Genomic DNA, 19,003 nt, shown 5'->3' on the forward strand with positions numbered 1-19,003 from the left:
GGCAAATCTTCATTAGCTTTGCCATAGAATCAGGTTCAGAGTGATCAGCCGTGCGGCCTAGACCACTTTGGCCCCATGCCTCTATCCTAAAAGTCCATGCTTTTTAACACCTGATGCTCCAAGGACCCTGGACCATCTTTCTTTGAGCACACTTCCTGTGTCCTGCCTCGTTCCTCCAGGAACTCTTCATCTCCTTCCCTTCATTCTCCTTTTAAACCAGTTTCAGCCCTCAGTGTTTCTCTGGTTCTCAGACAACAAAACGTCTTCACCCCCTTTACTAAATCCATCAAACATCTGTCTTTCTAGACTATAAATTTCCTCGGCAGATCAGGAAATTTGTCTGTCCCTGCCTATGGTCCAACTTCAGAGTCTGTTAACTGTGATTCAATCAGTGAATAAATAATGGAACATAAATTAAAAGACTACTCTCAGCTCCGACGACATTCTTGTGGTAATACCTTAGCTTCTATACTTGACTGGGGTTCATAAAAATTCAAATCAACAGTTTGACTCCGGCCTACACAAAGTTTAAATCGATAAATCTTCTCTAGGAGAAGGCAGCAACTGGGTTTTTGTTTTTTGTTTGTTTGTTTGTTTGATTTGTTTGTTTGAGATGCCAAATTGAACGGAATGGCTAACACGTTCCTTGTTTATAGTGACAAAACCCGCAAGGTTCCAAAAGTTCACAGCTGGCTGGAGCACCGAGTCAGAACTTACATATTGAAATTTAACAAGGGTGGATGTAAAATCACCCTGGCTGAGTGTTGCTGTCTCTTCACAAGCCTGGGGCTGCAGCTCTTGTCTTGAGAACAACGTTAGGAGAGCTAATAGCAAATAAGTCCCAGGGAGACCAGCAATTAGTGTGTCTCCTGAAGCATCCGTGCTGGTTCTGACAACGTGAATGAATAAGTGGGCCCCATCAAGGCAGGTGCAGGTGTACGGTTCTCTTCTCTGAGCGCCCTCCCCCACTGGAGCAGTGTGCCTATTTACCGAAACACTTTTCCCAAAGAAACACTCAGGAGAGCTTGACCAGCTGGCAGGAGCTGCAAGACTGCAGCATAAGCTGTAGAAGATCACATGTTTGCTCTGTAGTGATGGATTTCTAAGGGGTGCTTCAGCTCTTTGAAATAAATGCAGGGCTGACCTGTAGGAAAGGGGTTTCTGTCTCACATACCAGAAGGCAGCACCAAGTATAAGGGGTGGAAAAGCTTGCATCCCCTCCCTGGCTACCTGCTTCTTATCACCAGCTCCTCTTGTCTTTTTCACTTGCCCTTAATCTCAGCAGGACATGGGGTCCCTTCACTTCTCTCTGGTGTCCTAACCCATCTTCTTAGGGGCCTTTCCAGCCACTTCATGGATACCCACAGCCCATGTGCCTCAGGACTTCCCACTGTAATTTTACAGTTTGTAAACGTGGGTCATTCCTCTCCTCCGCCTCTGCTTCTAGCTTGCTAAGAATCTGTGGGCAAAGCCATGCCAGCTGGCTCTGTGACGGATGTGTGCTGTCCAGCGTTCATGGCCCTTCAGGCCTGGTCAGCGTTCTTTATTCATTATGGCCACTTCCTCTTAGGTTCCCAGGCAGGCGGCTCTAAGCCGGTCTCTATTTTTTAAGTGTCGACGCTCAGATGAATGGTTTCCATAAACGTTCGTCTTTCACCCACTCAAATTTTTATTATTTATCTTCGCTCTCCATTTCTCCTCTTTCCTTCCTTCTCGGAACTCTTGTTCCTTTCTTTTCAAAGAATATTTTTCTACCTGGATATCTATCTCCCCCAGCCCTGTGTGTGTGTGTGTGTGTGTGTGTGTATACATGTATATATACATGTGTTTCTATGTCTTGAGTGTATGTGCAGCAAGCATGTGTACATGTGGGGGCCGGGGCATGCCCGTGTGCAAGTACAACTTTGGGTGTTGTTCCTCAGAAGTCATCCACATTTTGTTTTGAGACAGGTTCTCTCTGTCTGTCTCTCTGTGTCTCTCTCTCTGTCTCTGTCTCTCTCTCATACACACACACACACACACACACACACACACACACACACACTTTGTCCTGAGACTCACTGGTTCAACCAGGCTGGCTTGCTGGCCACTGAGCCCTAGCAATCTAGTTCCCCAGGTCTGGGATTACGAGAAAGCACCACTTTTTATATGTGTGCTGGGTATCAAACTTAAGTCCTCATGTTTTCCCAGGAAGTCCTTAGACTGAAATGTCTCTGGCCCCTCTATAGCTTCATGCCATTTTCTCATTTCCTCAGGACATCTTGGGGCATAATTTATCTCCTTTCTTTCCTTTCTCCAAATCCCCTCTCACTGCTGGCTCCTTCCTCCATCAGTGAACATGCTCAAGCCCTTTGGGCTATAAATTGCACACTGATTGTTTTAAGATGGATTGGAGAGAGGGAGAACCAAGCCAGAAACCCAATTAGGAGGGTTTTACAGACTCGGTGAGAAGGAACCGGTCTAGGTTAGTGAGAGGAGGGGAGCAAACAGTAAGATTCGGGGGGTTACTATCAGGACACCCCAAAGCAGCTGTTGTTTGTTTCTTTGCATTGTTTTCTTCACTGTTTAGGGGATGCCCTCTACTTTTCCCTGTGAAGTGTAGCTTCAGTACACTAGGACTCCCCAAGACATTCACTGAGAAAGGTACCTGCCAGAAGACAGCTTGTCATGTTTTAAGAGGCTAGTTGGTGGGATGGGAGAAGAATGCAATGAAGGAACTCTTGTTCCTCAAAGAAGGGTCCATTGCACCCCTTACTGCAGCTGTCATCGTCACCCCCAGTTCAGAGCTTAAGTCAGTGCCTTGGAGGCCTAGAGGTCAGAGTCTGATGGGAGCCTCAACCCAAGGTGTTCGAGTACACAGTCACTTTCCTCTCCAAGGGATGGAGAGAATGGTTCTTACCTTTTCCTCCCTTATCCTCCCCTCAAGCCCTGCAGCGGCTTGTCCCGCAGCGGCTAGTCCCGCAGCGGCTAGTTGAGTCTCAGGTTGTGTTGCTGTCATCCTCCCTCATCCTCCCCACATCTACAGATGGTTGTCATTGTGCTGGGCCCTGCAGAGATAAGCTGGGATGATCTCAGCCCTTCAGAGTTAGCAAGTTAACAACCTTCATTCCATCTGCAGACTGAGTTCTCCACAAAGTTCAGCATCTTCACAGGTTCTGGAGGAAAGACTATGGGGAAAACCACTCCTGCCTGCCACAGCCTATGATCAAGAAGACCCTTAAAAACACTTCATCCTGCCTTCTCTCAAGTGCCGCAAGCCTCTAGAACTGCATCCTGGTTCTGAGCAGATCCCAGCTAACTGTGCTCAGTTTCAGAAGACAGACAGTGTTGCCACAATCCTCACTTCAGCTTTCCTCCGACTCTGTCAGCACTGCGTTTACCTCATCTTCAAAGCTTCGTTTTTCTTTCTAATCCTGTTCTGCTCGCCCCAAAAAGTTAATTTTGATTTGTGCCGGTGGTGTTAATTCCCAAAAAGTCAGCCGAGTAGAACATGACAACACTTCATACATATTGTTTTGCTGGCAGGAAGTAGATATTCGAAAAAGCAATTAAATTACGGAATTATCCTCGATGCAAAGGTACCAGCCTGCAAAGAGTATTGCCTTCCTCGCAAGAAGATGCACAGAAGACCCGCCTTCATTAGTGTGCAGATGATACTACTGGTCCAGCAAATGAAGCAATACATACACAGAATCCACGGAGGAGGAGATGCTCTTTAGGCGTCTAGGAAAGGCTCACCATGTGGGAAATGTGGCCAAAGCTGATTATAAAGCCTTTTGAGTGTTGCAGGAACCGCAAACCCATACATAACTGGTTCTTGTTGGTGCAAAGAGGAGGCTGTTGGGTGCTGGATTGCTGCCCTTATTGTAGCAGATAGGATAGTGCTCACCTTTAAGTGTGTAAAGTTCCTCTGGGCTGGAAGCAGCCATCTGCTGTGCCCGGGACCTAGGAGGCACTCCACGCATCTGTGGCTTGAATCCATTAAGCTTTTGAATACTGCAAGTTTCTTTCTGCTGAACTGTAGGCACTGAAAAAGTAGCATAAAGGCCTAGACTGCCTCAATGACTATGGCACTCAGTTCCCCACTCCATCCATTTAGCCACTCACCAGACACTGTACCTCCATCTCCTGTACCTCCATCTCCTGTACCTCCATCTCCTGTACCTCCACTCCATCCATTTAGCCACTCACCAGACACTGTACCTCCATCTCCTGTACCTCCATCTCCTGTACCTCCACTCCATCCATTTAGCCACTCACCAGACACTGTACCTCCATCTCCTGTACCTCCATCTCCTGTACTTCCATCTCCTGTACCTCCACTCCATCCATTTAGCCACTCACCAGACACTGTACCTCCATCTCCTGAGTGCCCCCAGTGTTTAAGATGCTGTGGATCTAAAGTTTGCCTTGAGCAACTTACACAGCCTCAGATACAGTCACACAAGTAATTCTGGAGCTTGCGAGAGAGCTAGCGACAGTATGTGGGCAAGACTTGTGGCTTCTCGTCTCCCGGTCTCTCACTTTACAGTCTGAGTGCATTTGTTCTTAAAATCTTCCAGTTTTTTTTTTCTTCTTTGCCAATTAGCTGGGCTATTTGACCGTGTTGTTTTTATTTCCAGCTCCATTTGTTAATACAGCCTTTAGGCACCTGCTACTTGCTCAAGAAAATGAAACCTTCTCAAGCTAGTGCAAATAAAAAGAGGTTATTACACAGGTCTGGCAGGGTGTCACGTGACTTGAGGAAGTTAAGGGAACAGCAGGGGTGGGGGGCAGCTTTCTGGGAGGCTGGCCCCATCCATTTCTACTCTGCCTCTCTCTCATTCTGAATAATCCTTAAGAGTCTGATTGGTGCATTGTGGCCTTTCAAGCCAGCGGCTTCCTGACCATTGTGATTCGTTGTGAATATACTCTGATTGCTTCCTGGGCAGACTCACTTACCAGAAGGTGCAATTATAGATGATCAGTCTTGACTAATCGTGGTCTGACTTACAATTTTGACCCTCACGTTGGGGCAAAAGCAACACCCTTAAAACCGTTCTCGTTTGCACTTTGAACAGAGTACTAATAAGTTAAGATACTCGGCACATTACTTCAGAGCATGCTTTGTGTTGAGTGGCAGTGCCCAGCTGTAGGGTACTGCAAGTGTTCTGAACTCATGCAAAGCAGACAGGGCTAAGCTGTACCATCCTATTGGGTTTAAGTGTACCAGATGGTGCATTTATGGTTTATTTTAATTCGTGTGTGCTTAAGTTCGTGGGTGTGAACATGTGTGTTACGTGAGTGTATATGCACGTGTGCCTAAGGAGGTTAGATCTCAATGCCAGGTGTCTTCCTCAATCCCTCCTTACCTTATTTTTTAGACAGTCTCTGACTGAACTTGGAGCTCACTGATTGGCTACACTGCCTGACTTCCTGTCCCCACCTTCTTATGGCTTTCGAGCATGCCCTGATGTCACGCAGCTTTCCTACTTGGAGGTGCTGGTGATCCAAAATTTGCTTCTCATGTGTGTGCAGCAAGCACTTCCCAGCTAAACCATTCCCATCCTCCAAACACATTGTTGCCTTACCGTGCTTTTAACTTACGATGGACTCATTGGTGCTTTAACACTGTTAGGAGTCATAGTGCACCTCTGTCTGTCTGTCTGTCTGTCTGTCTGTCTGTCTGTCTTTCTGTCTGTCTCACCTGTTTGTTTGCATGTCTCTTCCCCAGCTCTGCCCCTGCCTGCACCGTTCCTGTTCTGTCCAGACATCCAGTGTCAGGACTAGACTTTTAGCAAGTGATTAAATGAAACTAAGAGGAAAACACATGTTGGCCATATTCAATATGTGATGAAGAAAGAACTTAGGGAAAGATGTTCGGCACACTGTCCCTGTATCTGTGGAGGAAGGAAGTTCTCTAAGCCACTAGTTAAAGGACAATCTTTCCAAAATAAGCCTTGGCCTGCACATAAGCTACATGTTCTTGCAGTTTCAAAACCATACCTTCATGGCCTATTGAGAATACTCCCACTCTTTTCTGTTTCAGACTTATTGAGCAGCTAATATATGTCAGGCTCTCTAGAAGGCACTTTACACGCATCAATTCTTCCCATTTTTACAGGCTGTGGCAGATAATAGCCTCTTTTTATGAAAGAGTTTCAAAGATCTGAGCAGTTGACCAAGGTCGCATGCCAGAGCCAAGATTAGAGCATAGCTCTGTTCACTCCAGTGCTCTCTCCATGACATCTCTCCATCTAGAAAGCATCCTCCTGTCTGTGGGCAGGCATCTTTGCTCTTCTGTACTGCCAGCGTACCTTGTTCATACAAAGAACACAGCACTGATTCTCATTATAGAGTTCCCAGCCCAGCTGCTACACTGCACCTCCTTGGGACAGAACTATAGCTGGCGCTTTCTTGTATCCTCAGTACCTATCACTCAGAGCAGACTCAGCTGATGTCTGTCCTAAGCTGACTCTGGGAAGAGAGAGAGGCATACTGACCACTTTCTTCATAGTCCCCAAACTCTAAAAATAGCAGTGTTCCTGATTAAATAGCAGTAGAACTGTAAGAATTTTAAAAGTGCACAAGTATGCTTCCAGTCTCTGATAGAATATAAAGAACATACACATGATCTCTCTCTGCCTGTATAACACTTGGACGCAGTCAGTGAATTGAGACCCTCTGTGTTACTGTGGATGATAGACACAAAAGTAAATGCGAGTGGCTGTGTGGTAGCAGCATGCTGGTGGAGTATTTGTTCGGCTCCAAGCAGCAGCTGGATGTGGCTACAGGATGAATCACTAAATAAGTGGTTATTAAATACCCACCACACACACAGTATCAGTCACTCCAGAGTAGCCATAGTAACCATGCAGAAATGGCATTGGAGGTTTCCACCCTCAGACTGCTTAGAGTCTAGTCAACACAGCTCGCACACAAATCCATAGGATAGCGGAGGTGCTCAAATATTTAAAGACACCTGCCTACTGAGGAAGGGCTTTGAAGTTGAGTCAGGAATGCTTCTGGTAAGAAGAGCTAAGAAGGACGCCATGCATGCCTGGCCATTCAGCTGGAATATGAGAGTGGGGGCAGACACATCTTAAGTCAAAGGAGCCCTGATGAAGGAGCAGGGTGAGGAGTCAAACTGGGCACGGGGCACTTGTCTGTGCTAGGTAGAGGAACAGCATCACTTGGAAAAGCAGGCTGGTGCTAGGGTGCCCTATGGCCTTGAATGTCAGAGTATACAAATTGCATTTCACTGCTAGTTCTTCGGTAAGGGAATAAGATGGTTGTGATTCAGGGCTGGAGAGATGGCTCAGCCGTTAAAGGCTAGGTTCACAACCAAAAATATAAGATGGTTGTGATTCTATGGCCATCTCCCCATCTCCATGTGTTCTAAACCCAAGAGTTCAGGTCAACCCACAGATCAAGAATACTTTGGAAAAAAACTAAACATGTATAGAATTTTGTCTTGTCATTATTTCCTAAACGATGCAGTATAACTATTTTCGTGGTGTTTACATTTGGGGAAGGTATTTTAAAATATATATTTAAAAGTACCTAGAGAATTTGCATAAGTTACATGTGTGCCCATTTTTGTAAGGAACTTGGGCTCCTGTGTGTTTTGGTATCTTGGGATCCTGGAATACATCTCCCACAGGACCACAGGAGAATATATTTTTGGAAAGGATGGCAGCATCAGAGTGAATTTCCAAGGGAGAGACTAGAGTGGAGAGACTGGTTATTTTGTGTCTGTTGATAATGCTAGGTCTTGGCTGATCACACAGCAGTGGAAGTCGATTGAAAAGTCTTCTCTGAAACTCCAGCATGGTTTAAGACCCACTGGTAAGCCAAAAAGAAAGCCTCAGGAGCCATCACAAACTGGCTTGATAATGCACAGTGTGAACAAGGAAATCTGTTAACAGCCCTTCAACCAGCTATGAACCGAACAGCATCCCATTGCTTGGTTAATGCATGAGCCAATAGGGTGGAGCCTGGTGCAGAATATGTCAGAGCCTGCAGGGCCAGATAGGAAAACCCCTGAGAAAAGAGGGAATCCAGATGAAAAACACTCCGAAGGTAACATGACAACAACCCCTTTCTAAATAGCAAATTGAATTTGCTAAACCAGACATAAATTAGTAGAAGAGAAACAGATGAGCGCGATATTGGAAGGCTAAAGCAGTTGCTAAATGAAGCGCTAACTAGCCATCTTGACTGTCACCCAGCAGGCAGAATGGCTGCCTGGTGGGCACGAATGGACCACTCTGTTAGTTTGGCAGGGGAGTCCCTTAGGAATGTTGTCAAGGGCAGCAGCTTCCAGCTTCCTTCCAAAGCTGCAGAAGGGCCCCAGGCTGTAGCGAGAGGCTGTGTGTGAGAGAAGCAATGCCAGAAAAGGCCTCTGCTACACAGCCACTGCCTGCGTGAATTTTATGAATTCTCCGTATGCAAACTCCCATTAGTCATGCATGGAAGGAGCCTTTCTGACAGCTCTCAGAAGCTGCATTTTCATAGGCAACCACAGCCGCTGAGCACACCCTGGGCAACACTGCTTTGGCCACCTATGCCCTGTGTTTGCTGGCACTTGAAAATAAGGTCTTTCTTAGACTTAAATACTCAGACCCTTAGAGTCTGTGAATTGTAAATAGCAACTGACTAGTTCCTGCGTGTTTATTTGCGCACAAGAGCACATGTGATCTCTGCATCCTCCATGAAATCCTTTCCATAAGAAATGATGCAGTGGATTTATGAATTGTGCCACTCTCTTGGCATTGCCAGAGACCAGTGACCAGAGCAAATAGAAGTTAACCTAGACTTCAGCATCACTGAGGAATAGTTAAGAACAAACAGGATTCTCCCACCATATCTGCTCATTTCTGTAAAGTTTGAAATTCCTCTTCTAATTAAGGACCAACCCTTCTAGTTGGTACTACTTCTTATAGATTTGATATTGGAACTCAATTAGTGATGATATTCTAGAGAGACATTTGGAACTAAGATACATAAAATAAGGAAGGGTTGGAGAGATAGTTCTGTTGGAAAAATGCTTGCATGAGGACCTTAATTTGATATCCAGCACCCACATTAAAGTTAGTCACTGTGATGCACATCTGTAATCCCAGGACTGAGAAGGTAGATTCCTGAAGCTCACTAGGTTTTAGCTCCAGGTTCTGTTAGAGTTGGTCTCAAAACATAAGGTAGAGAGCCCTTGTAAAAGACACCAGATGTGGACCTTCGACCTTCACATGCACCCATGTACACTCACCTCCTTATGGGCATGCACTCACACACACAAACACGCACACGCATGCATATACACACACACCAGTGACAACACAGTTCTGTCTGTCTGCACATAGCTGGCCATGCTCCTGTGGTCTTTGTTTCTGATTTTACAAAGATGGGAAGAGCGATGCAGGCGTCTGAAGAGAAAGTGTCTCTCGAGCAATGACTTACACTGTTTTTGCCTTAACATAATACAACATGTTTTGCAGAGGAGAGTCTAGAAACAAGGGAGCAATTATTTTTATGTTGATTTTATGATTCCGGTCTTTGCTAGTCACGCAGCTGTGTGTAGGTGGCTTGAAAACGTTGGTCTAACGTTACAATAATGTACTTAAGGTAATTAATAACTAAGCATTTTATTATTCAGAAAGGCATGCTTGATGTGGTGATAATGATGGTAGTTATTATGAAATTTTACATATGAACAAACTGTAGTGGCTTGAACTGCTAAAACTGTATTTATCTAAAAGGCATTAGGAGTATAATATAGGCAACTCCAGTGCACTACTAGGTACAAGGCAGACATTATGTATTACTACTGTTAATGACTTTCCCGGGCTGGCTTTGGTTTTTGTTTCTTTGCATTTTGGATTAAATATAGAGATTTATACATGCCGAGCAAGTGCTCTACCAACTGAGCTCCATTCTTGACCCCATCTTAGCTTCTTCTAAAAACCTGTTAATGTTCAATGAGAAAGAATACCAATCTTTGAAACATGCATGATAAATAGATGAGATAAGAGGACTCAGCAAACAACTGAGGAATGCTCACAAGGCCAGCATGATGTCATAGCCTTGTAGACCCTGCCTAGTCTGGTCTTGTCATGTCTGACCTCCACTGTGCTCCAACAGCCTTATCCTCTGTCCTCCATCCACACTGTGGAGTCCTGCTCTTCTTGCCCAGAATGCTTGCCCCATCCCTAGCCCTACCCCTAGCCCTACCACTACCCCTACCCTGACCCTAACCTTTCCCATCCCCTTTCCCCTTCCACCCCACTCTTCTCACTCATCCTCCACATCTGAGTGTATCTATTGAGTCAGATGTCCCTGCTAATGGTTTCACAGCATATCTATGCACCTTGTAAGACTAGTCTACTCTGTGGTCATCTGAGCATGGTCAACATCCCTCATGACCTTTATGTTTCAGGAAATTTGATGCCTCGCCACACAATAACTTAAGGGTTCTCAACCTGCCTAATGCTGCAGCTCTTTAATACAGTTCCCTGTTGTGATCCCCAACCATAAAATTATCTCCTTGCTACTTCATAACTGTAATTTTGCTACTGTTATGAATCATAATGTAAATATCTGACATAGGGGATATCTGATATGCAGCCCCCAAAGGGGTTGTGACCCACAAGCTGAGGACCACTGCAATGAATATTTAAGAGGAGTATTTACAACGTCAGTTTAGTAGCACATGTCTGCCACTGGGGAGACAGAGACAGGAGAGTGTGAGGCCATATAATGCGACCCTATGTAAAAGAAATAAATAGTATTCACTGCGCTGGAGTTTTAAAGAGGGGCAGCAAAGCAATGAGGACTTAGATTTTTTTTAAAGAGTCAGTTTTTCCAATGAAGGCTAGAGAAACTAAGAACCATAAAATAATGTGAGAATAGTAAAAAAAAAAAAAAAAAACCAAAGGAGTATTGACTGACATATACAAGCACATATTCTATTAGAATCTCCAAATATTTAGCATTTTTAAATGTCAGGATTTGAAACCAATCTTCGGGTCAATAATGCCAGCATCTCTACAAGTACTATGCAATCCACAGCCTATGCAGTGTTCTCATTATAACCTACATACTGCTATATACGGATCTGTGCGGAACAGGCAGCCTATTTTCTTGCATCATCAAAAATTACTCTGTACTGCTCAGTTAAATGTCTGGTCAATAGTGTCATATTACACATGCCATGCTTCTATAATCCATACCCCATGAATCCAATTATGACAAATTCCATTTAACTCTAAAACCCACTGGTCCTAACTTAAGTCTGAGTGGCTCGTGTATAGATTATACTGTTCTCTAATGAGCACTTCCCGCCGTCTCTGCACTGTGCTTGCATTTGTTAGTACAGAAATCCTTCTCATAAGATAGGGGTAAGATAGGTTATGCTGAAATGCGTAGTACAGTCTTTAATAATCACAAGTTCGTTGAGATAAAGGTCAATTAATTCTAGCGGGCAACCAGAAAGAATCTATGCTACATTTAAAGGAAGAGGTCGTCTACGTCATGGAGGAGTGAACACTTATTTGCAAGCATCAGAATTCTTGGCTCAGACATGTATTTACCTTTACTCGGCTTAATGGTTATTTTTCAGAAGGCTGTTTGAGATCAGTTTCTGTAACATAGCTGGGATTCCCATCTCACAAAATGCAGAGTTCCATAGTCTCCCGTCTTTATAAACAGGAATGGAGTTTCACAGCACACGTTGGTACCCCTCATAGATCTGCCTCCGCTGTGCCCAGAGAGAACTGAGGCATGGAGCTATTTCTGTATGTTTTCTAAAGATACCCCTGAGCGAGTGGAAAGGAAGCCTGAGACAGAAAAAGATTCTGTGTCCTCACGGAGAACACATCTTGTATGTATCTCAGCCTCCAGGAGGGTTGGTTGCCAAATCTGAGCTGGCTTTGCACAGTTGTTCTTGCAGCCTCACAAGGAGACCTCTGTAGAGGTGTATACACAAATAAAGCAGGCATCCAGGAGATTACCAGCACAAATGCTCACTTCTCTGAAAGGCCTGGAGTATGTTTCTTGGCAAGAAGATAGATGGGTTAGCTTTCCCGGGCCTTTCTAAGTTATAATTCTGCTCTATCTGTGGGGGGTGGGGGGGATCTGTAGGTGAACAGTACTCGGGGTGTTTACCTTTCTGTTTTTCTCTTCCTTTTCTTCCAGATCTACGCAGTTAGATCAGTTGTTCCGAACAAAAGCAATAATGAAATCGTCCTGGTACTCCAACAGTTTGATTTTAATGTGGATAAAGCCGTACAGGCCTTTGTGGATGGTAGGTATACGTGCCCACCCGAACTGAAATGTTGGAGCTTATTAAATCCAATAGCATGTATTGTTTCCCTTAAGTGAACTGAACATTAAATAGTTTCTAATACTTCTCATAAAAGATAAAAAACCATAGCACACCTTTACTCACCACCCCGTGGAGGCAGAGGCAGACGGAATTCTGTGAGTTCAAGGACAGCCTGGTTTACATGGTAAGTTCCAGACAAATGCATAGTGAGACCCTGTGTGCTAGGCCAGCTAGGGCTACACAGTAAAAACTTATCTCAAGGAATAAAATAAAGAAAGAAACCAAAATTCACAACAAACTTCAAAAGAACATGGACACATTGTAAGGGCAGAATAAAGAAAGGTCTTCTCCACTAGTTTAAAAGAGACTGTGAGGACTTTCTAGAGGACACTGATTATAAAGCTACTGGATCTTTGCCAATTATCTCAGTTTGTTAAGCATCTCCTTTATTCGATGGTGTCCTTGTGAGTAGAGGACGGTGTACCTCATTGCTGACCTGGAAGGCCTCACCTCTTCAAGTCGGCTGAGTGTCACGGCTGTGGTCCTGAAATTCCATGCTTAGACAGCCTAAGTGAACTGAATTCCTGGCAACTGTATCACCCAGCTCATCATCAGTTCATCATACGACCAGTTCATCTGCCTCTTCATTGATAGAATCTCAGATCTGAACAAGTGTTGATCCTACACTCATTTTCAAGTTTGAATCTCTCTTCTGTAAACTGAGGAGAAATTTTCCTTAATATTTTGTCTTGAATGAAGACTTTCTTGCCACGGTTACTAAATGCCCTGTTTCCTGGCATTTTTTTCCTATTCTGTAAATAATGGACTAGCTATGCACAGCCTGATAGGGTCTGGAGAAGACCTACCTGCCAGCAGATGTCTCAGCTCTTCCTTCTTCACACTGGGTCGGAGACAGCGTGATTTCCTTGATTTGTGGGGAGTGCACTAACCCTCTTGAGTTTCATAAGTGTAATTAAGCAGTTCAGGGCAAGATCCAGAGCCCAAGCATTGTGCTCGCATTCTGTGCCAGCCATGGAAACCCAGGGTCCTGACTAAATTAACAGACGATGATCATGCATAGAGATGTGTAAGCAAATCTCCTACGTGAAACTTTCTCACTGTTTGCCCTGCTTCACTGTCTATGTATACTATGAAGATTGTATTGATGTATATATAATCTTTAGTCCTTAGGACTAAATGGTAGCTGTGATTGGCCCTGGACACAGCCTTTTTAAATGTCATGAGTATGCACATCCAAACTCTGAGACAGTCTCCAGTCTGGTTTCCCTTGCCCCATCATTGGCATGAACAGAGGTTCAGAGTCAGTTAGAGGCTGTTTTCTCCACCCCTTCCCACCACCACCTCCCATTAGGAAGGGTTTCTTTTGTAGTGTGACCCAGAGTAAATGCACGGAGGCAACAGGGATGGACTGTCCTCACAGCTGTTGGAGTTGGGTGGATGGCCTTGCTCCTGGGGGTTTCATCTTGTCGGTGCCAGGGTGTCATTAGTGCTCACTAACTGCAGAGGATCCTCATCGGTTGAGTTGCAAACCAATGGAAGACAAGTTGCTTGAAACCCAGTAAGAGTCAAAAAAGATTTGTTGGGAGTGTTTTATGGGCCATATTGAAGCCACTAATTCAAATGGCTTACTGAAAACACCTCCAGGCATGTCTGGCACCATTAAAATTTAATAACAGTGCTTTCAGAATCCTTTGTAAATAAGAGTATTTCTTCACAATTACTCTCTGTAAGCTCTTGTCCAAGTCACAAGTAAAGTCGTCAATGTCAAAATATGAAACTCCAACTAATGGGTGTTGTAGCTTGCCATGGGATAAGAAGACGGCTTTTAACAGTTTCTTTCTTTGAAGTTTAGCTTTATGTAGAAAGTGACAGCTTAGCTACCAGAGTGACCCTGGTAAGTCACCAAGGAGAAGTGACAGACCCCAGGAAACTGTTGACAAACATTACCTCCTGGGACAAATTACAGAAATGCCAGCCCAGTTACTAAAAAGTATAAATTCTATTTTACTTTTGGATGCAGCCTTGCCATTTCAGGTGCATGCAACTCAAGACAAGGAGGGCACTGAATTGGAAACTCTGGATAGATAGGAGTGATGGGCCTGTTGAACACAGTAGCATCCTGCTTGTCTGTGAGTGACATCAACCACAGGAGCTACTAATTTGAAAGTCTGAAGTTAATCTCTGGTTAGCCAGTACCTTGTAGACAGTTATTATTGTAATATTTACTATATTAATGTAAGGTGATCTGAGAATGTTTAAAATTGTTAGACTATATAGGATCCTCTCCCTTAGGAAGTTCCTGCTTATATAGAATCAGTTGATTCTTCATTATCAGTAACTAGTTGAGATTATACATAGCAAATTAATATAAATAGATTTTTGCTAAAGGGCATGGAGACTGGCTGTAGTTGAAAGTGATAAACTTTTTCTTAGCTTCATCAGGTCAAGGTTATGTATGTGAGTGGGCAGGCAGCATCTGGGATCCAGTTAGTCATTGAATGAAGTTTGTTGGTTTGAAATGTAAACCTTATACAGAGCACAGCCTTACCTCTCCATGGTGGATGGAGAAAATGGATTCTCTCCTCCTCAGCCCCCTGCAAGTCTTGAACTAATAAATAAGAGACAAAATGGAGCAAGGATGGCCACATAGAAAGGTCTGCCTGCCATGGTTAGTAACACAGAAAAACCCGTGTTTGGTTCAGAAGTTTGTAGTACTTTATTCATATATCAAACAGAACGATTTTAATTCTACCTATGGCAATGAAGCTATCAGAAAACTCTCAAGACATGATCTCATATTCCCTAAGACAATAGGATAAAAAAAAGTATGCTTCACAAAGCAGGGTTTAATATTTTTATAAAACCAAGATTGTGCAGTGAATTAAATGAAGATCTTGGAAATAAGAAACAGAACTGGCATTTTTATTAAGATAGGCTGTATCAAAATAAATGAAGAAGTCTGCCCTGCCCGCCCCCACCCTCCCCCAGCCTTGCTACCGAGCACGGATGAGTTTTCCATTCAATTTATTGTGTGGATATTTGTTGAAGATTCTTTCTCTTTATCTAGGCAGTGCTATTCAAGTTCTTAAAGAATGGAACATGACAGGAAAGAAGAAGGTAAGATTAAGGGTGACGCTGAATTAGTAACATCTTCAGTCAAACCTTCAGGGTTGTTATCCTTTCAACAAAGCTGCCAATTTTGTGCTTCATTCGAACTTGTTAATATGCACACCCAGAAAGCTTCCGAATCTAGGCTTTGCTCCAGTTACCAGCTACTTTCACTCCTGAGGCCCTTATTTTCTGTTCAGTGCGTGCGTGCGTGCGTGCGTGCGTGCGTGCGTGCGTGCGTGTATGTGTGTATCAACCAGGTACACTCAAGGAGCGCTAGAGTTGTGTTTCTTTGTAAGCATTAAGAGGAGCCTGGTGGCACAATCCAAAGCATTGAAGATGCTAATATGCCCAAACATATCCCATAGCACAAAGGCAGAAATTAAGGAGTGCTTTAAAGACACTTAAAAAGCCCAAAATATATTTTCCCGTTTTTTTCTTTCCCCACATGAACCTATCCAATGCTGCTTTAAGATACCTTTTGCCCTGGAATCTGAAATCAGTCTTCAATAAAAGAGAAAAGTGCCATAACGCCATAGATAGCAGGGGTCCTCCTGGAACACGCTAGAGCTGTTCCTTAAGGGCAATCGAAAGATTTTCCTCTGCCCCATTCACATGACAATACCATACTGTGTAATCACAGGAAGTGGGGTTCCTGGGCATAGCCACGGTGTGTCTGCAGCCACCAGCATCCCATTTCCACACTGACACCACAGGGCCTGCTGTTTTGCTTCTCACGGGATATAAGATGCCAGCCTACCCTGCCCGTGAAGGGAAGATCACAGGCCTAGGGGACAGGTTCTGAACCAACACAAAGCAGCAGCGTTGCTTTCACGCAGCGCCAGGATTGCAGGCATGGTTGGAGTCATCCTTTCCTCCTTCGGGTTTCATGTAGAAGAGGAGGAGTTAGGAGGCTTTGCCCAGTTTGTTTGCCACGATTCTTGACAATCTCTGCTTCTCTTTAATCATAGCTTCCCAGTGAGATAAAGATGATTTGCAAGTGATTGAAAGGCGGTATTTATCTTTACATGGAAAAAAATTCAGATGTGTGCTTTGGTTTTTAAGTTTCTGTGATTGGGATGGGAAGAGAAGCAGCAACAGCAGCTACAGCCTCAGTTCCTTAGTGAGGCTCCTCTTGTGGGTTCAGTAGGGAGATGAACTCCAAAAGCCAGCAGTGCAGGCTGGTGTATGGGGTGGGGGTAATGTCCACTGTCCCTTTCCCCTGTGGGCAGCAGTACAGATCTCTCATCCAGACGAACCTGGGCATGATTGTGATGATTCAGAAACAAAAGGAACTAGGCGGGGCTAAAGAGTTTCTCTAGGTGTCAGTTGGTCTCTAAGTGTCCTGGAAGACAAAGTCACCCTGGTGCTCTGCTGCAAACCCAGGTGGAACACACTTTCTAATGGGTCAGGTATCTGTACCACTGATGGTTACACCAAATACCAAATAGATAAAACCAAAGTCAAGGGCTCCTGGTAACTCAACAGGTAAAGGCATTTGCTGCCAAGCCTGACTTCCTGACTTTGTTCCCTGGGATCCACATGGTGGAAGGAGAGAACCCACAAGTTCTCTGCAAGTTGTCCTCTGACCTCCACACATGCTTTGCAATACAGTAAATGTTGGAGGGAGGGACGAAGGGGCTCAAGGGGAGTTGGGGGTGTGGGGAGGATGCACACATCCAAGAAAAATGGATCTATCAATTAGAAGCATTTTGTCCATGTCCTGGTTACTGTTATATACTCAGTGGCCAAACATTTGAGAAGAAATACAATAAAATTCTGTGAGACTCTAAAACAGTCTGATATAAATGTAGTCCGGAGCTATTTCAGAGTATATGTAATGAACAGGTGGGAGGTCCTGGGTTCAGGTGGAGTGGACAGGTCTGGTATTACCTTGTAATAGCTGTTGCCCCAGCTTAAATAACCACAGAATGATTCTGGAGCCTCTGGCTGCCTTAAACATGCTGGACAATGACAACAATTCCTGCAATCTCCTGATTGGTCAATGCCTGTTGCAGAGCTCCATGTTAGGCCCGCCTTGTGCTTCCTTTTCATATGTAACAGGCTTCTCCCGGGGAGACACGACACACATCTATCTGTTCACCCCAGATAGGGATCCTACAACAGACCAAAGTACAGATGGCACCATCTAACTTGGTGAACCAATGAGTTTTACTATGTTTACTTACAGGAATATAGGTAAGGGGTTACTTACAGGAGCAGAAATGACTCAAAGACAGCTGCATCACCCAGCATGGGTGACAGCTCACAGTGCTGGGAACCTGTAGCTCACTGCACAGCCTGTGACAGCTTAACAGGCTGGAGAGCATCTTTTCCAGTGGCTCAATTGGTCTGAGCCTCTGCCAGGCTGCTTGGCTGGTCTCTGCTTCTTCCAAGCTGCATGGCTTTTTTCCAAGTCTTAGCAGTTTGGCCAGTCTGAGAGAGACTCCGAACAGTATTGTTTACTCTCAGGAGAGAGGCCACATAGTGTATCTGGTGAGTTTTAGGGACTTCCTGTTAGTTGTTTACATTCCTGCAGGATGCAATGTTTCAGGAAACAGCTATGCACCTTTTTGCTATGGATAGCCTGCCTTATTCCTGTCAGTCCTCCCCTTTGGTTCCCTCCCCAGATAATGGAACCTGAGTGTCCATCTGGCCTCTAGTTCCTGAACTGCTTCAAGAAGCAAGAGATATTTCTTAGTATAACCAGTTCTTCCAGAGGTTTTAGAGTATTTCTTATGTTGCTTAAATTACCTCTCTGCTATTTAAGCTATTGCTCCTGTAGTTTTTCCCTTTCAAATTAATGTTTTGTTTACTACAATCGCAAGGTAAAAAATTTGAACAACTTCCTTTAGAAGCATAATACTTAGATTAATCTGGGTATTTAATAAAGATGTGCTCTCACCCATTCTATTAAAACCCAGGTGTCAGAACAATTGTCTTATCACAGCCTCCACTGAACATCAATACTGTTTTCCCCTTTGTTTCTCCCTGTAGAATAATAAAAGGAAGAGAAGCAAATCCAAGCAGCATCAAGGCAACAAAGATGCTAAGGACAAGGTGGAGAGGCCAGAGGTGGGGCCCCTGCAGCCCCAGGCACCACTGGTACAAAATGGTCACATGAATGGCTGCGAAAAGGACAGCTCATCCCCTGACTCTACCAGAGAAAAACTGGCCCTCACACCACGTGAGAAAAAGATCTCAATACTGGAGGAACCTCCAAGGGCTCAGCGTGGGATCACAGGTCAGTTCTTAGGTATCTATCGATTGCATAGGGAGATGGATACAGCAGAAGGAGCTGATTGAAGCAGTGGCTGCTGCTGCTGCTACACAGGATGAGAAAGTCTGAGCGGCCAGGATGTAGATACCACTGAGTCCTGAAGCTAGGGACTAGTACAGGGGCTCTGAAAAAAGCTCTCAGTCTGCCCCAGCTCGGAGCATCTATACCTACCCTGCATCCCACGCCCTGCAACAGCCCCATAGTCCTGTTATTGTCTAGGGTTCTTGACTGGTTCCTTTTCTATGCAGTTAAAGGGTGGAAAAGCAGGAAATATTTTGAGCATTAACAGGTGA

The 19,003-nt window shown here is 44.5% G+C and overlaps 1 protein-coding gene across 8 annotated transcripts in view; it reads left to right on the plus strand.

The window, feature by feature from the left end:
* Positions 1-19,003, plus strand: part of Spats2l (spermatogenesis associated serine rich 2 like) — a 179,999-nt gene that overhangs the window by 96,464 nt on the left and 64,532 nt on the right. For all 8 annotated transcript variants that reach the window (XM_029481286.2, XM_029481241.2, XM_021157675.2 and 5 more), the window contains 3 exons: positions 12,172-12,280; positions 15,390-15,439; positions 18,428-18,674. In XM_029481286.2, coding sequence (XP_029337146.1) covers positions 12,172-12,280; positions 15,390-15,439; positions 18,428-18,674 — 406 coding nt within the window. The remainder of the gene's footprint in view (positions 1-12,171; positions 12,281-15,389; positions 15,440-18,427; positions 18,675-19,003) is intronic.

Source organism: Mus caroli, unplaced genomic scaffold (genome assembly GCF_978045245.1).
Source record: "Mus caroli unplaced genomic scaffold, Mus_caroli_1 scaffold_1, whole genome shotgun sequence".
Lineage (NCBI taxonomy): Eukaryota > Metazoa > Chordata > Mammalia > Rodentia > Muridae > Mus > Mus caroli.